Source organism: Amphiura filiformis, chromosome 9, assembly GCF_039555335.1.
Source record: "Amphiura filiformis chromosome 9, Afil_fr2py, whole genome shotgun sequence".
In the NCBI taxonomy this organism is placed as follows: Eukaryota; Metazoa; Echinodermata; class Ophiuroidea; order Amphilepidida; family Amphiuridae; genus Amphiura; species Amphiura filiformis.
In genome coordinates this window covers 49,534,291-49,559,420 of record NC_092636.1, presented here as the reverse complement: position 1 = coordinate 49,559,420, position 25,130 = coordinate 49,534,291, and the positions used below count along the sequence as shown (strand labels likewise).

The following is a 25,130-nucleotide window of genomic DNA, read 5'->3' as shown; positions in this document are numbered from 1 at the left end:
AAGTGGACCAAGTAGAAGTCTAGTTATTATCATATATGATGTCTACTTCAACACCTTTAAAATCGGTATTATTTAGGCGTCAGTTTTCACGTGCGCTTACGGATTATTGTGGAATTTCTGGAATTCTAGAAACAGATCAGTTTACACTCCGGAGATACGCTACTTTTATTAAATAAATAAATAAAAAAAGATGTAAAACCAACTGTGTCCTCCAGCCAACTCCATAAACCAATACCACGTATACCTAATGAACTATTATGCCTACACAAAAAAGAGATTGTCATTTCGGCAGCCATCTTGAATTTATGCAGGAAAGAATGTTTGTTTTTATTTTGTGAAAAAGAACACACTTTCATCTCCTTAACGTTATCGGGGAGGTTGTAGCGCACCTAAGGTTTTTTATCCGTCTTTACGCCCAAACGACTTAAGCTAATCGTAGATCCTTCCTTAGCATGATTAGCGCTCATTTTAGTGATATTTTTTTAACCCCAGCACCTTACCCGGGGTATGACCGACCATCAAAATGACTATGGCGAGGGGGAGTCCCGCCATAGGTTTCTACAATTGTTTTTGTTTCGCTCTTATAACATTAATTCAAGAGACACTGACTTTTTACATGTTAGATAGTTTGAAATAGTCATTTCCTTTCATATTTAGGAGAATATTTGATAAAAATCTTTTTAGCCAAAAATCAATTTTGCCTATACTTTTGTACATAGCCAGACTATACCAATTTTGCAAGGGTACTTTCATATTATGACGTCATGGTGCCATTATGTGTGGAATGTTTGTCCTTATTTTAAATTGATATCGGATAGAGGAGACCCACAGCTATACATTAGTACCACATATGTTGGTAGATGACGTTTATAATGGAAAATTAGGGGTGGGGGTTTCAACAATCCCGCTTCGTATAATGTGTTACAAAATGTGTTTGGAATTTTAAATCGGTTTAGGGCATGGAATTATATTATCTTTTAAACTAGCGATATTTTAAGGCGTCACTTTGCAGGGTTAATCTACCACTAACAAACAATTTTTGAAGCCTAGCATTTTTGTGCTCAGGACACATGTCCCTTTCATACATTATATGGTATGAAAAAAATCGGGTTGGAGAACTCGAACGAAAGGTATTTGCTGCGGCCTAGCTCATAGACTAGTAGCATTTGTTAAATTTTGTCATTGATTTATCTTGCTATCTCTTATTATATAAAGAACAATGAGCTATACAGCCTACTCAAAATGGGAGATATTTGACATGATCCCTTATCGTTTGAAAGCTGACAGCTTACAGGGGGGGGGGGAGTCATTTGACGAAACGGGCTAAAAGGTACCAAAGAATATAACGGCGGCAGCATCTCACAAAGATGAAGCAGGGTTGGCAAGATCTCTTACAGACCCTGCCTATATATAATACGCCAATATTAACGAGTCACATAATATTTTACATGCAGAATCAAAATGAGCGCTGGACTTCGAGTAACAAAAGCTCCAGGATGGCCTCATGGAGATCACGGAGGTGACGAGGGTCTTGTGGGCACAATTGTGGGACCACCAGGTGCATGTAGTGAGCCACAAAATACGGTGGAAGTGGTATGGGACAATGGAGAAAGTACTATTTGTGACATCGCTAAACAGGAAAAACCGGAACTTCTCGTTTTTGACAGCGGACCTGCAGGTAAAAACCAATCTAACACAGGTATACCATTAAAACAAGCTGAGTCTTAAGGCAATATTCTCTTTTGGTGAACAATTTTGGCGGCAAATAATCCCGCCAAAATGTTAAATCCTTTTCAACATCCAAATATCATAGTCGGGAAATTAATGATGCACCTGGCAGCTTAGATCATGACTTTTATATATTTAGTTGTAATTTTCGCAGATAATTCTTGATTAGTTAAAGACTATCTCATGCTGTGACTTAGCCTTTTCTCAAATTAACTGACCATTCCCTGCACCTCGACAGCTGCATCCGGTTGGAGCTGATGTAGATGGCGCTGTAAGGAGTTGTAAGAAAGTATATAGCCCCCTTCTTCTCTTGAGTGTGTTTAAACGTTTTCAGCAAAACGCTGTGTGTTGGCTGGGATCTCAAAACCAAATACCAGCACATGTTTGATTGTGCGGGGAAGTTGAGTACCGAATCTTCGGATTGCGAGTCTAACACTCTAATCATTGTTCTCTATCACTCTTTTACAACAGGAAGTCGTCATGAGGGGATAAAATGTGGCTTCTGTCATGAGAGTCCAATCACTGGACTGCGTTGGCAATGTATTCTATGTGAATACATTAATTGTTGTAATTCATGTTACATGAATGGCAGACATGAATTAAGACATCCATTTCGATGTGTAATATCAGAGGAAATTAAGGAATCGTATGTATATAAGCCCTATATATATTTTTATAACATTTTAATTTTCTCCTCAAATTAGTTGAATCAAATTAAAATCACCCTTGTTTTTACGCATATTTTACACTCACACAAAACACCAGCCCTACATGATGCAGTCATGTCTACAGTAGAATTCATCTCGACCTTTGCAGGACTTAAGGGATCTAAAATGAGCGTTAATTGCGTTTCGACAGTATTTTTTGTGGGACATGAGAGCACCTCGGACCTATCAAATTGCATTCTGAATACGAAGCATGTCTTTCTGATATCAAATAATTTTCATTTTTTGAAAATCACAATATAATACAAATTTTATGACAAATTATAAAGATTTGATATTTTTTTAATTTTTGATATATAACAGTCCTCGAAGTAAATGATATAAATCTAATGATATATTCTTAAAGTGTATGTAGCAGGGAGGAAATGCCGACGGTCAATTGAAAATTTTGACCTTTCATATTGAAGATATGGATTTTTTTTTCCCAAAAGACTTTTTTTTTGGTGTTTTGGGAAAAAAATCCATATCTTCAATACGAAAGGTCTTTTTCGGCTTTTTATCCCACCTACATACACTTTAAGTATAAATCATCAGATTTATAAAGTTTACTTCGAGTACTGTTAAATATCAAAAATATCAAATTTTAATGATTTGCCATAAAATGTGTATTAAATTGCGAATTTCAAAAAATCAAAATTATTTGGTATCAGAATGACATTCTTCGTATTCAGAATGCAATTCGATATGTCTGATGTGCTCTGATGTCCCAAAATAAATAATGTCCAAACGTTCATACCCCAGCCCTTAACCCCATTAAAAGCTATTAAACCACGATAACACTCATTGAAACAGCTCAACTGATTAAATCGGATCTTCTCTGGTTGTGCACAAGTGTCTGTTTTCATGTGCGATATCGCAATAAAGCTGGTATTATAACTTCAGTTGGGTAACCGATTATAAAGGAAACGAAAGGAAACAATGGTATGTGTAGCTTTGTTCACGAAATGAGACAATTGCCTGCTTTTTGTAAACCAGCATTCTTGAAAATGAGCAACATAATGATTGTTGACTTAACACGGTTTGGAAATAATTTCTTCATATTTTTGGTGTTATCTGTCGTTTACATATCCTTCCTAAAACACCAAAGTACGAATATTTCCAAACATCTAAATTAGCTAAAAATTTAGGACATGTTACAAAACTATATTGTCTAGAATTTTAGAAGAGTACTTTTAATATTGGCCGGTTATTTTTTACACAGCGACGTTAACTAGTCATATCCCCATACTTTTAACGTAGGACTATTTGTAGAGGTCACGCGTCAATGGGAAAGAGCACTGTGTATTGTGTATAGGAAAACGGACAGTAACTGCAGTATGACGCACCCCCTCTCCGTATTATAGCAATTTCTATCACACATACACCCACCCCATGCTGTAGACATCTACGTACACGCACCCCCACACCCACCCCACGCACCCCGCAACCCCGATTACATATTCACTACACCAACCATTCCACACTAACTTTTTTACTTTTTACTATTTTAGACCACAAGTTAAGCCTCGTGAAGAAAGTGAATCCGTAGTTATTCATGGTATTTTTCTTGGTGCAACAGTGAAAGGAGGTCGAGATTGGGATACCAAAGAGCCGAATAGTAAGTTAAGGGTAGACGTGGTATTGTTGGTCGAAGCAGCCAAAATATCGATTTTCAATATCTGAATAAATATATTATTGAAAAATAACACTTTGATGTTTTTCAAAAGTTCATTCTTCAAATCAAATATTGCTGTTTCAACCTTCTTAACAACATAACTCAAGAACCACAAGACCTACAGAAGTATATCTATGATAATTAAATTCTACACACTCGCTATGAAATGATCAATGCAATTTTTGCCAAAGCTTACTACCATTCGCAAGATGATATGAATTACCAAATCGCAACAGTTTAAAATAGTTGCTAACCTTAAGTAGATTATTGTGCGTAGAGAAATATCTTTGGGGGAGGTGGAATATTTTCTTCACGTATGAACAGTTTTTGAACCCCTTCTCTGCAAACCAGAAACGTTTTGAACTCCTCTTCACAGACCTATAACTGTTTTATCCCACTCATGTTGGATCCGAAACTTGTTGACCACTTCTCCCTTAACAAAATTACCTGAATGAAGGTTTATTTCAATATGATGAACCACTTTTAGAGGCATGATGCAGTCATGTCTACAGTAGAATTCACCACGACCTTTGCAGGACTTAAACCCCATTAAAAGCTATTAAACCAAGATAACACTCATTGAAAACAGCTCAACTGATTAAATCAGATCTTCTCTGGTTGTGCACATGTGTCTGTTTTATATGTGCGGTATCGCAATGAGCTGGTATTATAGCTTCAGTTGGGTAACCAACCGATTATAAAGGAAACGCAAGGAAACACTGGTATGTGGACCTTTGTTCACGAAATGAGACAATGGTCTGCATTTTGTTAACCAGCATTCTTGAAAATGAGCAACATAATGATTGTTGACTTAACACGGTTTGGAAATAATTTCTTCATATTTTTTGGTGTTATCTGTCGTTTACATATCCTTCCTAAAATACCAAAGTACGAATATTTCCAAACATCTAAATTAGCTAAAAATTTAGGACATGTTACAAAACTATATTTTCTAGAATTTTAGAAGAATACTTTTAATATTGGCCGGTTATTTTTCACACAGCGACGTTAACTAGGCAAATCCCCGTACTTCTAACGTACGCTATTTGTAGAGGTCACGCGTCAATGGTAAGAGCACTGTGTATTGTGTATAGGAAAGCGGATAGTAACTGCAGTATGGTCCAAAACGTTTACAAGTCCAAAACGTTTCCTCCCACCATTTCTGATCAGTCCCTTAAAAACAAGTTCGGTCATTTTCTTTGATTAATATGTATCTTTTTTTTTAATTACAGCAAACGACGAAGGAACAGTAATTGATGTAACGAATTGGGAGCAAGGGGAACTAGTCGCAGTGCAGTAAAAGTAAAATGGTCATCCAATGCTACTGGAATCTATCAAGTGGGTCATCGAGGCAAAGTGCAGCTTCATTGTACGACTGATGGAACTAAAGAATGGGGCAAGTGTTACTGGAGTCATCTGCCTACAGTTGGTAAGTAATAAGAAAGAAAGTCCGCACCCTGATAACGGTCTAGTAGATTTAATCAGATTCTACGTTATGGGTGGCTTCAAACATCAACCGGCGGTCGAGCCCAGACCATGTCAGGACCTCCGGTTTAACCACGCTCTATTGATCATCACACCCATTGCCAGTTTTACTAAGGCGCCTGAGGTTGACATGATGTTGCGTCTTGAAATAATTTCTTAACTAAAAAGACACGACCGTTTTATAAGGTTTCTTATGCGGAAATATACTATGATCGAGCACATAATTACATATCGACACAGTGGACGATTTCATAATGTTACCATGATATTACAGGTATAAATTCATGATATTAGGAAACTGATTTGAAACAAAGAGGAAAATATTTTAGTGAGGCGGATATGTAATATATAGATCAAGTGAGATGTTCACTACTGACAAACATATTTTGTACATAGTATCTTTAAGATATGCCGATTACAAATACCTACGGAAACAAATGATTTGACAAGCCACTTGCAGGGAAGGGTCATAATCCCTTGTTACAAATTAAAATAAAATAAAGGATATATCACACAATGTTGCTAACAGATTTCCATTGTACACCTGTGTGGAGGGGACACGAGAGGACACATCGTTGGCCCTGACGCGATTCGAACCCACAATCTTATCAAATACCATGTTTAGTCCCCCGTGCTCTCAGTATTTCATATTTTGACTGATATACAGTTCCACAGGGACCACAGTCGACCGAAAAATTCAAGAAAGGTGACTTTGTAAAAGTATCGGATTCCCACCAATTCCGCCAAAAACATCAAGGACATGAAGGAATGGATAAGGTAAAAGGAAAACACGAAATAATTAACATACCGTAATAATTCGATAACAAGCATGTGCCTATTAACGAGTTGCTCGGACGAGAACGAATTTTCAGGGTAGTTTGTTATACTTTTTCATTGTGTTTTAATTTACAAATATCTATAATACAGATATTTACAATATAAAAGAAAAAATGAAAACGTTTACCCAACTATCCGAAAAATTGTCCGAACAAGTCATGCATATTTCTTTATTTTAAGCAACCTGTATAGAGCACCTTATTACAATGCACGAAAGGATATACACAAATTAACTGCCGATCCATAATACGTTCCGATGTCAAAACAAATGGTCTCAATTGCACGTCATGTGAAAACACAAACGGAATACCGTAAAACCCCGCCTACAAGCATATAGTGTGCTTCTGATGAAAGCTACATTAATCCAGTCGCCATTATGGAGTTTGAGCAAATAAATTACGGATCCAAGCATATACAAACAAGTATATTTTTATGACCGATGTATTGTATTGGTATATTAACGCTTGCTTCGAATTAATTAAGCTTTTATAAAAAACACTATATATGCTTGTAGACGGGGTTTTACGGTAGTTTGCCCTGTCTAGAATGTTTCATTGCCAGCAACGAATGCCAACCCTTATTGCAGCCTGTCGGACACGTCCTATTGTGATGTTTCCCAGGTAACGAGACATATATTGTTTTCATTGACTTGTTTTTACATGACGGGCAATTTGATACAATAATGTTTCTGAAATATCCTTTTATTTTTTCCATTTAGCCTCAAAAGTGGTTTTTTTGCGCGCTCTGCCGGAATATTTTACACTTTTGCACCATTTTCAACCATTTTAGCTTCAATATGGCAAAATTTGTACCATAAACCACCCAATCTCTCCAATGTCAAAAAGAAATCTACGCCACTGGGTACAATAACAATACATACAGATACAATAACAAAAGGATCAGGAAGAAGATTGCCAAAAGTTCAATATTAGGGCAGAGGTGGTTATCCCTATATAGCAAAAGCAAGTTAGCAATTCTACAATTAACAGCTACTTTCGTCTATATTTATAAATACGTATTTATAAATACGCACGTGACCCATGGGCACGACATACCAAGACCAGCAAGCGTGACCAAATCATCATGCCAATATTATCAAATTTAATTGAAAGCAAAATTATTACATATTATTACACAGATATTTGCAAAAAATATTTCTCGTCGGAAACGTTTACAATAATTATAATCACAAAAAAGTTGAACAAAATAGACAATTTTGCTGCACAGTAGTTTCGTGTTATTTCTGCATTCAAATTTACAGCCAGACCACTCGCTATGTAGAAGGTCACTTCGAGACTTACTGTCTACAAGCTGTTATGGCAGCGCGGAGGTGGTCACGTGCGTATTTATAAATACGTATTATTTTGTAAATATAGTCGAAGCATATTGGTTAAGGTATCCCACTTGTAAAAAACAATCACATATTTTTTTGTATGAATGAAAAAATCAAAAGGTACGCGGACGTTCAGGTGTAATAATCAAGTATCAAAGTGGAATCGCAACAGTGTACATTGGTGAACAACTGTATGACATACCATCAGAGGATCTAAACGTAAACGATTATAGGCACTGCAAGAACGAGTTTACCAGTGACCTCGTGGTTAGCGACAAAATAGGCAGTAAGTATTTTACGCTTATTTGAAGTTTGTTTATTTTAAGTCAAAGTTTAAACAGGTGTACAAATGCAAAATTGGAAAAACGTTACAACTTACCGGAGTTATGAGCCAAAACGTCAAATGTTACATTTGGGCTCCAAATGGGTCAAAACAGAAAATTACTTTAGATTTTGATGAAAATGATCTCAAAATATTCGATTTATTATAACAATTTTCAATAAGGAATACTTTGCTATGCCTGAGATGGTTTGTTACCTTGTAATGTTGCTATTACATGACAAAAATGTCAAGACTATTTTGTGTAAATTAGTGAAATGTTCTGTTTTGACCCATGTGGAGCTCAATCTGGCTAATATCAACTGGAGAAAAGAAAAGAGCATGCAGCTTAGTTACAAAACTTCAGCTAGAAAATGAAAATAACCATACACAAAAATTCAAGAAATCTTGGTCTTACAACAACATTGCCATTATACTCGGACACATGTTAGCCATGTATGGGATCCCGTAACTTCAAGGTCAAAGTTTATACCAGGGTTCAATTTCAAAGATTTTGTTCAAACCAATTCCATCCAAATATTCTTCTGGTCATAAGAATTCAGCAAATATATAGTGTAACCTATATCTACGACGTATCGTTCCAGAGTTCAACATTTCGGCTCCACATGGGTCAAAACAGAACTTTTCTCTGATTTGGACAAAAAAGTCTTAATTTTATAATTTTCATTCAGTATTTTTCAAGTGAGAGCCCTACCTTATTGTAGGAGAAATTTGTGTAGATACAATATAAAATCAGCTCTCATATCTGTTGTACTTCTGAGATTATCATAACCAAAAAATTATCACACGTTCTATTCATCTTGTTTATAATACATTTTATTGATCGTTATGTATTATACTGTTTCACATTTCAGCTTCTCAGGCTTTTCCCGAGAGCGAAGGTAATTTACTTATATCCAATACACAATGACGCGTAATGTTAAATCGATTTTTCCACCAAGGTTTTGTCAAATTACAGGGAGACTGGGACTATAAATGGAAGCCCACGCCTTAACAGAATTTTACTTATTGTCTGACTTCATTTTACTTTTACAGCACAATATCAGAGGGGTGTGAGAGTGCCTTGTCCCTTACACTCTCCGTCTGTTGGTTACTTCAGACCTACGCCAATTCAAGTACCAGACAAGTTCTTTTGGCAGTTAGCAAAGGATATGAAAGCGGATTGCCTTGAAGAGGTTGCTGCCTATCTCAACGTGAATGCCGCCAAAGTGGCTGCTATCAAACAAGACAATCCCAACAACACGCCCCAACAGTTCGTTAAGGTTTTCCAAACCTTTCGTAACGGACTCCGAGAGGATCAAGATTGCCTTGGATCGTTACAGAATGCTCTATTGCACGCCGGTCTCAATTGTCTTATGAAACATTTTCCCCAGAATACTGGTATGTATTATCTTTTGATAACAAAAGTGCCTAATTTGAGGTTAATAACTGCGCATCGGTTATTTGGAGGGCATTGTGAAAAATCTAAACATTTTGCCTTTGGAACTGCGGAATATCCCTTGGTTCCAAAGGTATGCCAAAATGATGACCTGTATCACTAGTATGGATTATGTTTCATTACTTAAAAGGGCATTTCGTGATCCACAGCATCATCCCCCCACTTTTCTCAAAAAAAGTTGAGATTTTTATATCAATGGAAAATAATGTGTATGTACATGATATTTCTTGCAGATTAATTCGTTTGGCAAAGATATCGTGACATTTTAATTTCGTTCCGGTGCACCAGAACGAAATTACAACACATTGTCTATGGAGCAGTGTAATACACATAATCATGCATACATCGCAAACGCAAAATCGGAATCAACTGAAATTTTGGGAATAAGCTTTTTTCGTGGATATCTACTGAAAAATGCCATAAAAAGAGGATGCTAGGATCACGAAGTCCTCCTTTAAAAAGTTTTTGTGTGATTTATAGTATGATCACATAGTATTATCAGTACGATACTGATAATTCTGTTGAATGTCGATCGTACCAGAATTCATTAGCATTCATTTTAATAGTTCGGTAATGATCATGATCAATGCGTTGTCCTTTTCTCGACTATCAGCATGTGCATTGGAACAACGACCTGACTCGAGCTACTACAATGATGACCACAGGTACATTGACAATGCTAGCCATGATCAAATGCACCATTCGAGCCAGGCCTTTATTACATTCCAACCTCGTGGAGGTAAGACAATTGATAAACAGTGGCACGCCACGATGCAATATTAACGTAGAACTTGTTTAGCAAAATGGGATACAAAATTAAAATTAAAATTAAAATCTGTGTTGAATAATCACTAAATAATGACATTTTCACCCATAAATCTAATCTCTTGAATTTAGAGAGGATTGTGTTCATATATATAAAATATACATGTGTCAGGAAAGATGTAGCTTGTTAAAATGTGACATTGTTTGATAAAACATATGAAATTTACATTACAGAGTCCCGCCAGACTTACATCTTTGAAGAGTTACCCACCCACAATGGTAAGCTACTTTTTTACAATACAACTTTATATTTTGCCAATCAAAGTAGGAGTACAGGATATGCGCCACGGTCGATTTATTTTGCATATAAAATGAATGATGCCCATGAATAATGACATACCTGTGCCAGCTATTTGGACAGCTTTGATGATATACTTTCAGTTAGCAACCTGGACAACCGATTCTTTAGAAATGCTTAGTCGCGCTAAAAGCGATCGATACATGTTAAAATCAGCACAATTCAGAGATACACCTTTTTGCTATGAAATTAATTTTCTCGGTCAAATATAAAGCAATATTTTTTTTTTTTCTTCAGTAATGTCAGTTAAAAACTTAGTGCTTGGATATACATTTTTTTTACAAATCCCGGTGTTAAAATTAAGCATCAAATTGTGTCTTTTAGTGTGATATTTTTGATTTTTATAGGCCTTCAGTTCGCCCGCGAGCTTTTTACGGAATTCATTTTTAGCGTCTCAAACTAATATAGTTTGCTAAAGAAAGATATTTCCCACCTCTGTAAAGCACATCGTGTGGGTCTATATATTATAGTTTTGTCAGAATGTCCGTTTTTGTTTTACCCGTTTTCCCTTCATGCTCCGAACATGTCTAACTCAGTACTTTTATCTCGAGAGCAACCAGCAGAAATAGTCGATATTTCCTTTGTTGTTTATCCAGGTCAATTTTCCATTGAAAGCAAATTGCCCGACCAGCGATTTGGTAGCCCAAATCCCCAATTGAGTGTTCTGGTTAAACATGATCAGTAGGAGCGCTATAGGCCTGGGAATTTCTTTGCTATATTGAAGTTCTAGCAACACTGTAGCCATGCCGGTATTCCTATTAAACCCAGGGATATCGATCCACAATGCTAGTATTAGCCTTAGATTTCACTCGTTGATTTTGAAAAATGGTCAGCCGGCAGTAAAAATGGTGAAATGAAAACGCAAATTCTGACAAAACTATGATATATCGCTCACGGTGAGGTGCGTTAGAAAGTTGGGAAAAATCCTTCATTAGCGAACTATCTTACTTTGAAAAGCTACATGGTTGATCCAAAAAAAAGCTCGCGGGCAGAGTTTAAGCCTATCAAAATCGAAAATCTTACACTAAATGACTAAATTTCACGCCTAAGTTTAACACTAGAATTTGAAAAAAAATACAGTATCAAGCACTACAATTTTTACATTTACTGAAAAAATGAAAGTGATTGCTTTTCATTTGGCCGAGAAAATTAATTTTACATCGAAAAGGTGTAACTAAAAATTTAGCTCATTTCAACACCAAATTCGATCGTTTGTATTGCCTCATTAAATGACTGAGTGAGCCTTGCATAACAAAAGAATCGGTTGTCCAGGATGCTAACTGCTTTGGCTACAAATACACATGAACTATACTAAGGGGGGGGTCAAGACATCTCACAGGGGAAGCCACCTTCTTTGAGCCCCCTGCATTGTTTCTATGCCAATCTCATTCTTAAATTAAATTAAATGGAAATTCGTGAAAGAAACTTTATAAGCCTATACTATACACGTTACTTTATAGTCCTATCCAATATACATAGACATATGGACCTGGCAGCCTTAATGAATTCTGATGGGTAATCGACCAGTAAGGGCATTCAGTTTATTTAAATGAAGCGCCAAAAGTCAGGTGGATGACAAAGTTGTGTACATCGACAGATTAAGCGTGCTTTATAGGATTGAGACCCCTTACAAACGCAACATTGCGATACGTGAGAACAATGGTACCACTCTCTCTTCCTATTCATCACCTGCCTTGTAAAGTGTTAGTATGACGTCGGGTGAGTTACCACTTTAAAGGCGGAACCCTTCGTTCGAAATAATGGTACCACATTTATGAATAGCCTGTCGGCAAATAAATTTGGCACAAAGAAGTAACGCATTACGTAATCTATTTCATCTTCATGTATATATAAAACCTTCTTGATAAATATATGTAGTACTGAAATGATAATTTGACATTAGCACTAGAGACAAGTGTTTATATTTGTTATAAATGGCAATTTCCCGTGGTTAAACTAATCTTTATCAATACTCTTTATGTTATTTATATATAGACTCTTATGAGAGGTCGTTTGATGAAAGCACAGCCTACGTAAATGCTACTCGCCAACATCAAAAACCTGAAGAGCATAATAGGCCAGGTGGGTTTATTTAAACCATATTGTAACATTTGCTGAGGAGGACACGTCAATATTTATCAAAATTCTGATTTTTTGTTGTTACAAATGTAGTAAAGGGGAATAAATTAGGATTTTGTATCTATAATATTTCTTTCTTCTAGAGCCTGCGAGTATAACTGAAATGACATTAGAAAGCGAACTTCCCAATGCAACTACTATCACTGATGAACATGACGATTCTGGCAAGGGTAACAACATTCAATGGATTCTTGTATACGAACATGAGAAGAGCAAACTTTAATTAAACAGATACACAAGTTTATGTTTACTTAATTTTGAATACCGAGATTGAATAATTTGGAAGAAGAAGTAATCAAAGTCTAAGAGGTTCATGACTTAATTTACGCATAACATACCACCACCAACACACCCCTATTTGAGTCAACTTATCATCGGGGTATAAAAAATACACATCACTGCCGAGGATAAATGACAGATGAGTTAAAAATATTAAATATCTGTTGGTATGTTACATAAAGTGATAAAAATGGAGTCATTCAATATGTATATTGCATATACTTATTCCCAGTTTGTTTGGAAGAAATTTGAAAGTTGTTGAACATTATTTCTCAAATAGGAACTGAAAGCAAAGGCACAGAAACAACGGCGCTGATACCGCCCAATATGGAGAGCAATGATGGTATGTTAAAATCTCATGATTATTATTTTAATTCTTTGATTTGACAGCCAGTGAATACAACTTTCAATCAAATTGTGATTGTTTTTAAGTATCATCCGTCTTTTAAAGTTCACATAATGTACCGATAATAGGTGCTTAACGCAATTTCATTGTAGGAGTCGTGGATCAGAGACCAACGGGACCCTTTAAGAAAGGAGACATAGTGAGAATCAAAGATATACCTGTGGAGGAAATGAAACGACTGCAAAAAGATCATGGAGGCTGGACTGATGCGATGGCTTGGGTAAGTTGTCCTCCATACCTATATATTTTGGTTCTTCTTCTTCTCTCAATATTATTCGTATCCACGAATCTGAGTGACTGGCAAAATTAACATATTGTCTTCTGTATCACGATTACTTCGCAGAGTATCAATGGCTTGGGGAAGGTATTACGGGTTGATAGCGACGGGGATGTATGGGTAACAACGCTAAATGGTCCGCGATGGGCCATGAATCCCGAATGCATCCAATTGGCCCAACAGAGTGATATTAAAGCAGAAAAAGATGATGGGATTTTCAAGAAAGGCCAAGGAATGCAAATTCGAGACGATATAACTGTTGATGAAATGCGTCGTTTACAACAGGAGTACGGCGGTTGGGTACCAGCTATGGCAGAGGTAGATGATAGTATTGTGCATTTACTTGTCTCATATCTTCTCAATCAAGGTTTATACAATATGCTTACTTGCTTAAGATGAGTGATGTCCTCGAACTACAACGTCACGCCATCTGTCCTGCATGGCCCAAATCCACAACGTTCAAAACATCCAAGTATATTAGAGGAGGTCTACCAAGTATTCTGTTTCCATGCTTTGATGTTCGACATGGCGACAGGCTCATTTTTTTCAAACTATATATAACTATATCTATATTATGCAAGATTAGGATATACCAAAACTCGATTTGTTCACCCCCCCATTTTCAAAAGAATTCTAGTAACTGTACCTGCTTGCACAAGCTAAAGTATGCATTTTTTATAAGGTTTGGTCAAAGGTGCACCTTTTCTTATTATTTATCTTTAGCTGATTGGCAAACCGTGTATAGTAACAAAGGTTACTCTGTCACAAATAGTTGTGCGGATGTATGATGGTGAAAAATGGGCCCTGAATTTTGTTCTTCTGGAACCCTACGAAGAAGCTGCGGACGAGATGCCTAAGTTCCGACCGTTTAAAACGGGTGACAAAGTCCGGGTGAAAGAGATGCCTGTTGAGCTTCTGAAACAGAAACAGGATGGCTACGGAGGATTTTTCCCATTTATGGAGAAGGTAAGAAATAGCAATCATTTTTGAGTTTGCCTAGCTTCGGACGAATGTTATAAATAAACATATCTTTGCCGTATTAGTTCAAGCTCAATGTCTTAGTTTGATTTCATTCAAAAGCGCAACATTCAAATACAATAACAATAACATCAACAATGAGATGATGTGAAACACGTTTATAAAAGAAAACGAATGAGGATGCCCCACAAACGGAGTAGGTGATATTCTGGCATGCAACCTTTTGAGAAACATTGAACAATTTTGAACAAAAAGTTGTATTTAAGCTGTGAAAAGTACCTTACTCTAATGATTTCTAGAGAAAAAGGGTATTAAGTCTTGTTGAACTGTAATAGAACTCGGTTAACAAACAGTGACAAACGCAAACTAAAATACTTATTACTGTATTATGGAAGAAAATTTTTGTTCATGTTAGTTAGTTTGTTTCTGTTATTAGGCAATGGGATTAGTTGGTACCGTGCAGCACGTGTTCATGGGTCGAATTGCCCATATCAAAATGGACGACAGTGGCTCAGTTTGGAAGTTTAACCAGTCTTGCTTGCGTCATGAAGACCCGTTTCCTGCAGAAATAGACCAGGCAACTGACTTCGACGATGAATGTGATATTGACGACGATGATATCCAGGATCCTGACGGTAAGATGGCAATATTTTATGTACTTAGATGGGTAAGATAACACATTCCGGTTTTGGTGACAATGATGATGATAATAATCATGGTAGTTGGTACTTGTTTTGAACGAATAATATTTTGACAAATGTGATGCGACCAAGCAAAATCAGTCGGAACTCGGAAATATTAAATTTTCAGTTTCTTACAAAATAGCAAAAAGCATTTAAAAAGCTGCATTTTGTAGAAAACTCCATTGAATTTGAACAACCAGTTCCAAAGATATGAGCAATTACAGAGTTTCCAAAACAATAGGAAAGAAACAGAAATATTACCTTTGTTTGGCTATATCTCAAAATCAATATTTGCGAGTTCCGACTGATTTTGCTGTGATGTGATCAAGCAAAATCAGTCGGAAGTATTGATTTTGAGATATAGCCAAACAAAGGACATATTACCTTTTGTTTCTTCCTGTTTCAGAAACTCTTTAATCGCTCATATCTTTTGAACTAGTTGTTCAATTTCAATAGGGTTTTCTGCAAAATTTGTAATGCTTTTACTATCTTATAAGAAACTGAAAATTAAATCGACCGACTTCAGACCACAAATGTAGTGTGTGATCAAGCAAAATCAGTCTGAAGTCGGACATATTCAATTTTCATTTTACTACTTTGATGTATGACACAATTGCAAAGCTACATTTTGCAGAAAACCCCATTGAAATTAAACAAATTGTTCTAAAGATATGAGCAATTGAAGGGTTCCCAAAACAATTAGAAAGAGAAGAAACAATTTCCTTTGTTTGACTATAATCTCTAAACCAGTATTTCCGACTTCCAACTGATTTTGCTTGATCACATCACAAATGTGATTTGTCGGTACAAATAAATAATCTGCAACAATCCTAATTTGCAGTTGATCATGATAATGAGAATTGGTAAGTTTTTTACAAAAAATAATTTTGACATGTGATTTGTCGAAACAAATTGCAACAATCATACTATGCAAATACAACTTGTCACTGCTCTCATGACAAAGGTTCATTCATTCTTATCATATAGGTATGGACTTGGTTACCAAGCTAGAAAAACTCCTTGCTCTTCATAAAGATAGTGGTCAATCTTTGCTTCGTGAAAGAGCTGAGGAGGCTCTCATATCGGCTGGTCCTCAAGCCTTAATTGATGCCTGTAGAAAAGGCAACAATCAAGAAGCTGATAGCATAATCAGAAAAAGACCTGAATGGGTAAGAGAAGCGAAGTGTTAATTATCAGAGTATAGTAGTACAATATGATCAAAATCGTTATTTTAATAGCAGGTGTGCACATAGAAAACTCGTATGTAGCCATAAGAGAATGAATTTGGAGAAAACCTTCTGATAATTACAAACACTCGCTGAGCAGCAAGACCTTCCCTCTAAGCTTTTAATCCGATCAGCTGATTATCTATTTGTTTTCATGAATTGGAAGACATTATTTGATGTATTACTGAGCTCAATCATCTGAAATTACTGGAGCGTGAACCATCCAGGCTGGTGGCTCAGCATAGCATTTTATTAACAAAAGGTTTTCTCCAAATTCGTTTCCTTAGTTCCTTAACTAATAAGTTCTGTGACATTTCATATCCTACTAGCATATTACTAATGCTCGTTGCCACCTTTGTAAATAAAGATTAAATCGCTGTAGCAATTACTTATTGTATTGCTATTTTATGCAAATATGAAAATATCTTTTCTCTCCCTGTACCTTTCTCCCCCGTTGTCTACTCTCCCCTCTCTCTTAAAGGCAAACTATATGACAGAAGATGGCCAGTCAACACCTCTTATCATGGCGTGTCAAGAAGGATATCCTAAACTAGTAAGAAACCTTCTAAAAGCAGGTGCCTGTATTGACTTAGAGAATGGTCAAGGAATCACTCCATTGATGATGGCTGCACATGAGTAAGTTCGTTTGTTTAAATGTCGCTCCGTTCGAAGATACTATAGTCACTTGGTTCCTCATCAGCGAAATGTTCAAGCGACCTTGCCCGTACATGTGGAAGATCACATATGCTACCAGCAGCAGCAGCGGCATTTATCTGTAAGCTACAAGCTTGCGCAATTAGATAATGTTGAAGTATTTTATATTTAATATGGAAAGTGTTACAAAATGGAGAACATGTGGTGTACTGAAAACACAAACCTAAATTTTAAGTAAACATTGCTTGTGGAATTTTGAATTATATTTATGTATGCAGTGTTGCTTAAAACTACACTAAAGTTGTAGTTCTGTATGTGAAATAGTTAATTTCCCGATATCGTATTTAAAATTCGTTTCATACTGGTCTATCTTGGGGGCTATCTCGATTTCGCGAACAATGATGTGACTTTAGACGCATCACATACTGGTCTATCTTGAGATAGACCAGTATGTAATGCACTTTCAATACGATATCGGGAAATTAACGATTTCACATACAGAACTACAACTTAAGTGTAGTTTTAAGCAATATTACATACATAAATATAATTCAAGATTCCACTTAAATAAATCTGCTAAGTATATGCTTTAATTTAAAACCACTTTCATGAACATCCGTAGTCTAATTAAATTATAGAAAGGTAAACTTAATACGAAGATTTTCAATTACGATTTTCTAGAAATGCATGTTTTTTTCGAGATAGATCAGTATGTGAAAATACGTATTTTGAAAAAATCATAGATAGTTTAAATTAAACATTTTATAACTAATTATCTAGGAAAAATTGAGGTCTGTAATTTGTTGTATTTGAAGAGCTCCGTAAAAAAGAACTATATACCAATTTTCTCAAAAAAGTCAAAAATTCAAGATAGACCAGTATGTGATGCACCCGACGATATATAGGAGGGATTGAGTCACCATCTTACGTTTAATATTGCATTTCTATATTTTGAAAAACTGGAGATTATTAAAGCATTCGAATTGAATAAATATACATAACCAGTGTGACTAGAGCTAGTATCTTAATAATGATATCAACACTCATATCGACAGAGACAAGAGAGAAATTGTGCAAGAACTGTTACAGCAAGGAGCTAAGATCAATCTTCAGACAACTAAAGGTCATTCTGCTCTCCATCTTGCCATAGCAAGAAGTAATGAAGATTGTGTACAGTTGTTGCTTGATGCACAGTACGAAGCTGACGTCAACATCAGAGTAAGTCGTTTTTCGAACGAAATAAACAGCTACCACGTAGTACTAAATTTCATTAGTATAATGATTCTGACATATTTCCATCGGTTATATTTCTCGAAATAATAATAATAATAATCTCGACATTAAAACAATTCTCAACTTACTATATATAGTGCATAGGATAGCTAGATGAATTTAAGAAACTGTCATGAAAATTTTCTGAAAATGGCCCATTCCTTTTGTATTTGTGATTGTCAACCACTTATTAATTTTTTGGTCTTCTTATGGCGGCATCCAAGGTTACCTGATAATTTTTAAATTCGAATTTATAAATTGATGTTACTGACTGTTGTATATCTGTATAGGATGGTAATGATGTGTCCCCGGCAGAGCTTGCTGTCTTGCATGATGATCTGTCAATTTGCGCCATGATGCTAACCTCGGATTTATGCGATCCTGCAGTTGGTGACAAAAACGGCTTCAATCTGCTCCACACGGCATCAAAATCAGGGGACCTCCAGTGAGTCGGACCTTTCATTAATTTTGAACACTTTATACTAAATACATCTTTATGTAACCGACTCATTTTAAAGCATATACGTACGTGATAGTAAATCCAAAGACGATTTTATGAAGTGAAGAACTTCAAAATTATCATTCAGCTCGTTCCAGATCTTATTTTCGTAGTATTCAGTACATGAGAATCGCGTATCCATTACTGCGTGAAATTTCGACTTGATAAGCTTGATTTTAGTTTACTCATTCAACTATATTGGATTTTGTATATCTTACTTTCAAGAGCCATGGAACTTATCCTCTCCAGAAGACCGGAATTGATTAATGTACAAAAGGATGACGGATTTACTGTCATACATCTTGCTTGCTGGAACAACCATCTAGAAGCTGCCAAATTGCTCATTAACAAGGTTTGTACGTTCAAATAGCCTTTGTATCAGGGCATGGAAATAAGAATTCAAATTTTCATATTTCTCGACCCAAGTACCAGCAAAATTTGTTGCAAAGTCCTATTTGTTGGGAGTTGCCTTTATTTTCCTTGCATCCTACTTATTAGTAGACTGTAATCATGGTAATACGTTTGCAATATACATGATATAGAGCATATTGTTATCTGAAATAGAAAAATAGATTGTCGAAGTGTTTAATTGAAACAGAAATGAATTGCTTTGCAGGGGACTTGTGATCTGTCTGTGAAAGATGGCGATGGTGACACGTGTTTTCACTTTGCAGTTAAGAAAAGAAATAGTGCAATGTTACAACTACTCATTGACAGCGGAGTTGACGTGAACGCCCAGAATTATATTGGAGCAACTGCCCTACACTTAGTCTTAGCACTACACGGAGCAAAAGATATTGCTGTCGATGACACTAATTTGGCACAGGTACCCATAACTTTGTTTCTCTAATACATTAATGATGAGTCTGGTCATTATTTATGGGAAAAAAATTGATTTTGAGTTCTCGTTTTTATATTGTGATTACCTTATTTAGCTGCTGGCACTGATATCATCTGAAGATTCTGCAGCGAAAGCAAGCACCACAGATCACATGACCATGGCGATGTATCTTGTACAGCATGGCGCCTATCTCGACATTAGAGACAATAATGGAACCACTGCTCTTGCTCTTGTCAATGATGACATTTTCAAGCAGACACTCATACACACTGCGTATTCTAGAGCTATCGGTAGGCAATGATTTTCTCCTCTGCATCCATAAATGCATGTGATTGACGTTCTTAAAAAATCCAACGGATACAATACTGTTGTTGTAAAATAAATAATCGGCTAACAATATTCTCATATGAATATTCAATCATTAGTATGTAACCGTAATCCATATATTATATATATTTTAATTTCAGAAAGAGCCAATCTGGGACTAGAGATCTATCACCCATTCGTTACATGCGATGCATGTTTCCAGACTCCGTTGCAAGGAACAAGATACAAATGCTCACAGTGTGATGATTATGATCTTTGTTCAAATTGCAAAGCAAGTGGAAGACATTCTGATCACGACTTCATTGAAATCGTCCAGCCCGTGAGACGAAACACCTCACAGCTGGTAAGTTTTCTTGTGTCTGCATGTCTCCTTTGTATGCTTTTGTAAAAGGCTTTGCTCTTGCATCTGTATGTTTGTCTGTCTCTTTCTCTATCTCGAAGACATCTGTCGCAGTCTTTTCTTTATCTTTCTTCTCTCTGTGTCTATCTGTTAATTTGTCTCTTTCTTATGAGGCTTACGAAGCAATCTTCACACCATAACTATCATCAAAACGGTAAACCTTTATTAGGACTAATCCACAATCGTATTTATTTCCAGGTTGATCAAATGGGATTTGCTGGACAAGCCAACACAAGGAATTCTTCGTCGACAATATTAACCCCCGTCAATCGATACTTCCCCAAGAAAGATTATACAACTTTCGACGACTGTGCTGCAGAATCAACAGTGATAAGTAAGTTTTGAGTAATATTGAAGCCAGTATACGTCTCTAACAGCAGTAAAAACAAACGTTACAATTGCGTTCGGACGATTACTTTTATGACATCACATAACTATAGCTGGACAGAAACTGATGTTTACGTGCTTGGTGATACTAACTACATCTTTTCATCTATTGTAATTTGTACACATCCTGACAAAAAGTAATAATTTAAACCTGGAAGCGGGACACATGTGACCATTGATTCAATTTCATAAATCAAAACAATGACAGTGTGTATTTCAGTGGCGTAACCAGACCTGAGCTTCCGGGGAGCGAATTTTTTTTCCGTAGTTAACATTTGAATAGGAGAAACTTATAATACATAATGTATAGTATTACATGTATTATGAGGCTAGATTCCACATGCCATTATTACTAAGTATTTCTTCTTACTTAACAAAAAGAAACGAACTATATTATATTTAAAATTCTACCAAAGATTGACCGGGGTTCGAACCAACAACCTATCGATCCATAGTCAGACGCTCTACCACTATGCTACGAGTAGTTCTGCCAGAAAGCCGTCTTTCTATCATACTTGTTGATTACGGAATAAAGCGTATATACACGATACACTATATTACTAGTTAATACGTATATAGGCCCTATCTCCGATCAATATTGAACCCTAACCCTAACCCTAAGACCCTAACCTTAAACCTAACCCTAACCCTAAACCTAACCCTAAACATAACCCTAACCCTAACCCTAACCCTAACCCTAAACCTAACCCTAAACCTAACCCTAAACCTAACCCTAACCCTAACCCTAACCCTAACCCTAACCCTAACCCTAACCCTAACCCTAAACCTAACCCTAACCCTAACCCTAACCCTAACCCTAACCCTAATAGGCGGGACACCACGTATACAGTTGCTTAAACGGGCTCCCTATTCAAATGTTAACTACGGTAAAATAGTTCGCTTCCGGGGAGGGGGATGGGATGGGTATTTATATACAAGCGGCTTGTGGGTGGGGTTCAGGGGCCCGTCTTAGGGCCCTTGGTGGGGTTCAGGGGCAAAGCCGGGGGGTTCAGGAGCCCCGGAAGCTCCTGGTTTTTGGCATATTAGAAACTAAACAAATAAGTGTTTCAGAGTACACATTTCATAATGAAAGTAGTAATGATTCGTTTGAAGCTGCACAAAATTTGTACAACAGGTATCCTTGATTTTTAGATTTTCATTTTCATTCTCATTATATTAATATCCTAAATAAATAATGTGCAAAAATTGAAATAAAATCTATACAATAATGGTGAACACTATCAGGCCTATGTAGTATTTAGGTAATTTTTTTTTTTTCTTCTTCCCTCTATCTTCTTCCCTCTTTCATTTCCTGTTTCTCTTCTCCCTTACCCTTTTTCTTTCCTCTTTTTCTTTTCTTCTTTCCCTTTTCTTTCCTTTTCTCTTCTTCCTTCCCCGTTGCTCTTCTGTTCCTTTTCCTTTTTTCTTCTTCCTTCTCATTTTCTCTCTTCCCTATTTCTTGGTCATGGGAATGGGGGCAGTTCCCAGGTTACGTCACTGGTGTATACGCTAAAGTACCATGCATTACGTTTTACCTTTTATAGGTGCTTTAAGAAGGAACAACGAGTCATTACCTGCCCAATGTCGCTGCAAAGATTCTGAGTTGGCTCTTCTAGGAGTCTTCATGGCAGAAATCGCTGCAAACAGAAAAGCAGTGAATGTAACCTCATCTCAGATCAATCTTCTCCGCAAGATCATTTTCGAATGGCCAGTGGGTAAGAACAATTCTTATGTTGGTGTTTTTATGTTATCATCTATATACAAGGAGAGGGTTGATGGGAGGTCACCATTGCGCTCAAGAATCTATTAGACCAATCATGGGAATTGCCGTGTACAACTTTTTGTGCACTATTCGTCTCCCGGTATTTACAGCCTTTTTTGTCCAGGTCTTTCGAGCTAAGAGTGCGATTAACAGACTTAACAACCTTTGACATGATGTCATATTCACATTTGCATTTAAGTATGTGATATAGCAGAATGAGATTTGTTATATATTATATATTAACATTTATAATGGACAACCGAGAAACCGCAATCAGTTAACATGTGAATAATCTTTGTCTTGAGATTGGTACTGTAAACCTATGTCAAGGTTGTTTGCATAACATCTGCATATATACTTATTGATGTTTTAATATTGGTGTACATAGTTTTAAATTAAACGCGCGAACGACCATTCTTCCTTTAGCGATGCGTGTGATATTTGAATATGTTTGGTTTGTATTTCAGGATCCCTCTTGCCAGTTCTTGACATTCTTCGGCTGTCAGTTCGTCATGCCAAGGTAAATGAACACCTGTTCAAACCAGATGCTCAAGATGCTCTAGTGACGCGTCTGCTACATCTAGCCTCCAAAGGCTCCATACCTATCCAGGCGACTATTTGCAGAATACTCAGCAATGCGTTCATGCATAAAGAGGGCCGAAATGCGTTGAGCACGACAGAACAAATGAGTGTTGTCATTGCAACCGTGTTTGAGTTTGATGACATAAGGAAAGGAGTTTTGCCTAAATACCAATGTTGCACCTTGAGAATTGCTGTAGCTACTTTGCTTCTGAATTTGGCAGTCGCCATAAACACAGGTGGATCTAGTACAGAGGACAGATGCACGTGTGTTAATGTAGTTGGCAATCTACTGGCTAAATCCAATGATTTCAAGTCTAATTTCAGGCTACTGGTAGCACTTGGTACCCTCATATCAGGTGACGATCTGGCAGTGGCTACGGCAAGATCTCAAGGGCTGTTTTCTATTATAAATAGCTTTTGCTTCGAGCACAACAGTGCCCACGTTCACCTTAATGCTTGCGCGAAGCACCTTCTTACAATGCTTAGAGAAAACCCTGCAGTCATCAGCTCAGACCACGATCTAATCGAGTTCTAACCACCTCAATCCAGTGCCGCCGTCCGCCGACAAGAGGGTTAAGGGGATGCGTTACCCCCGGGCCCGGGGTCCTAGGGGCCTGTGAAAATAACGAAAACATACCTTAAGGGGCCCATAAAAGCAAAGAAAAGAGCACTCAGGGGGCCGGTGTTCATTTTACCCCCGGGCTCGTAATGACTCTCGTAGGCACTGACTCAATCGAGAAGCGCCCTAGTAACACAACGTCAAATAACGTTGCCACAAAGTTGTAATAACGTCATAAGTTGTAACAACGTTGCTGTTTGACAGAGGCTACATGTTCGTTCCCGTACGGATGTCGTCATGTGTCCAGTGGCGTAGCCAGGTTTTCGTAAGAGGGGTGGGTGGGGGAGAGCCTAAACCTGTGAATGTACCATCAAAAATACGATTTTACTGACGAGTGTTTTTGTCAAAGCAAATGGAGTCTGTGATTCTCCCCTCCCTTCAACAGCTTTCAGTGGTGTACCAGCCAAAAATTGTAAATAGCTTTTGCCTCGAGCACGACAATGCCCGTGCTCACATAATTCCAACAGGGAGGACATCACCTATAGGAAGCACTTTGTAAGAAAAGAACGAGCCTGGTATTCAAATTATATGTATTAATATATATAAATTTAGACCTATATCATAGCTATTTCTTTCCTACGTTTGTTAATATATAAGTAACGGAAACTATTAAAACCATTTCAAGAACATACCTAATCCAACCTTATCCAAAGTCGTCCACACTTAAAAATAAGCGTTACAATTTACTCCATTTGGTGTAAAATAGAACACATAGTTAGTGTACAGGTCGTCAATTGAGAAAACTTTAGGTAGAGTTCCATGATTGTGTGGAACCGTAAAATGGGGGTAAAAAAACTTTACTAAAATCAACAAGGGTGGTAGTTAACACCTCGATGGTGTACCTTTTTTTAATTATACCCCCCCAGTCAAGACTTGTCATTTTATGTGTTGACATTTAGCTATTGAAATATGAAAATGTTGATCTTTTGTACTGAAGATATAGATCCCCCCAACCCCCCCCAAATGAGGTCTTTTTTGGAAAGAAATGTACATCTTCAATATGAAAGGTCAACATTTTCATCCAGCTACATACGCGCTCGTACACTTTAAGGGGGTACTACACCCCTGCCCAATTTTGTGCCTATTTTTGCATTTTTCTCAAATATCATAGGGCATTGGTGACAAGTAAGATATGT

General features: G+C 36.8%; 1 protein-coding gene across 1 annotated transcript; it reads left to right on the top strand.

Moving 5' to 3' along the window:
* The first annotated feature begins 3,935 nt into the window (after window positions 1-3,935).
* On the top strand, window positions 3,936-24,348 carry LOC140161092 (uncharacterized). Its single transcript, XM_072184479.1, has 26 exons — window positions 3,936-4,050; window positions 5,340-5,536; window positions 6,260-6,369; window positions 7,883-8,048; window positions 8,957-8,983; window positions 9,138-9,482; window positions 10,154-10,279; window positions 10,540-10,584; window positions 12,659-12,745; window positions 12,886-12,972; window positions 13,362-13,424; window positions 13,580-13,707; window positions 13,831-14,082; window positions 14,488-14,730; window positions 15,179-15,377; window positions 16,413-16,594; window positions 17,133-17,287; window positions 18,361-18,523; window positions 18,868-19,022; window positions 19,302-19,428; window positions 19,693-19,902; window positions 20,012-20,207; window positions 20,385-20,587; window positions 20,843-20,978; window positions 22,576-22,746; window positions 23,261-24,348. The coding sequence occupies exons 3-26, from the start codon at window positions 6,361-6,363 to the stop codon at window positions 23,908-23,910; spliced, it is 4,125 nt and encodes a 1,374-aa protein (XP_072040580.1). The 5' UTR covers window positions 3,936-4,050; window positions 5,340-5,536; window positions 6,260-6,360; the 3' UTR covers window positions 23,911-24,348.
* The last annotated feature ends 782 nt before the right edge of the window (window positions 24,349-25,130 follow it).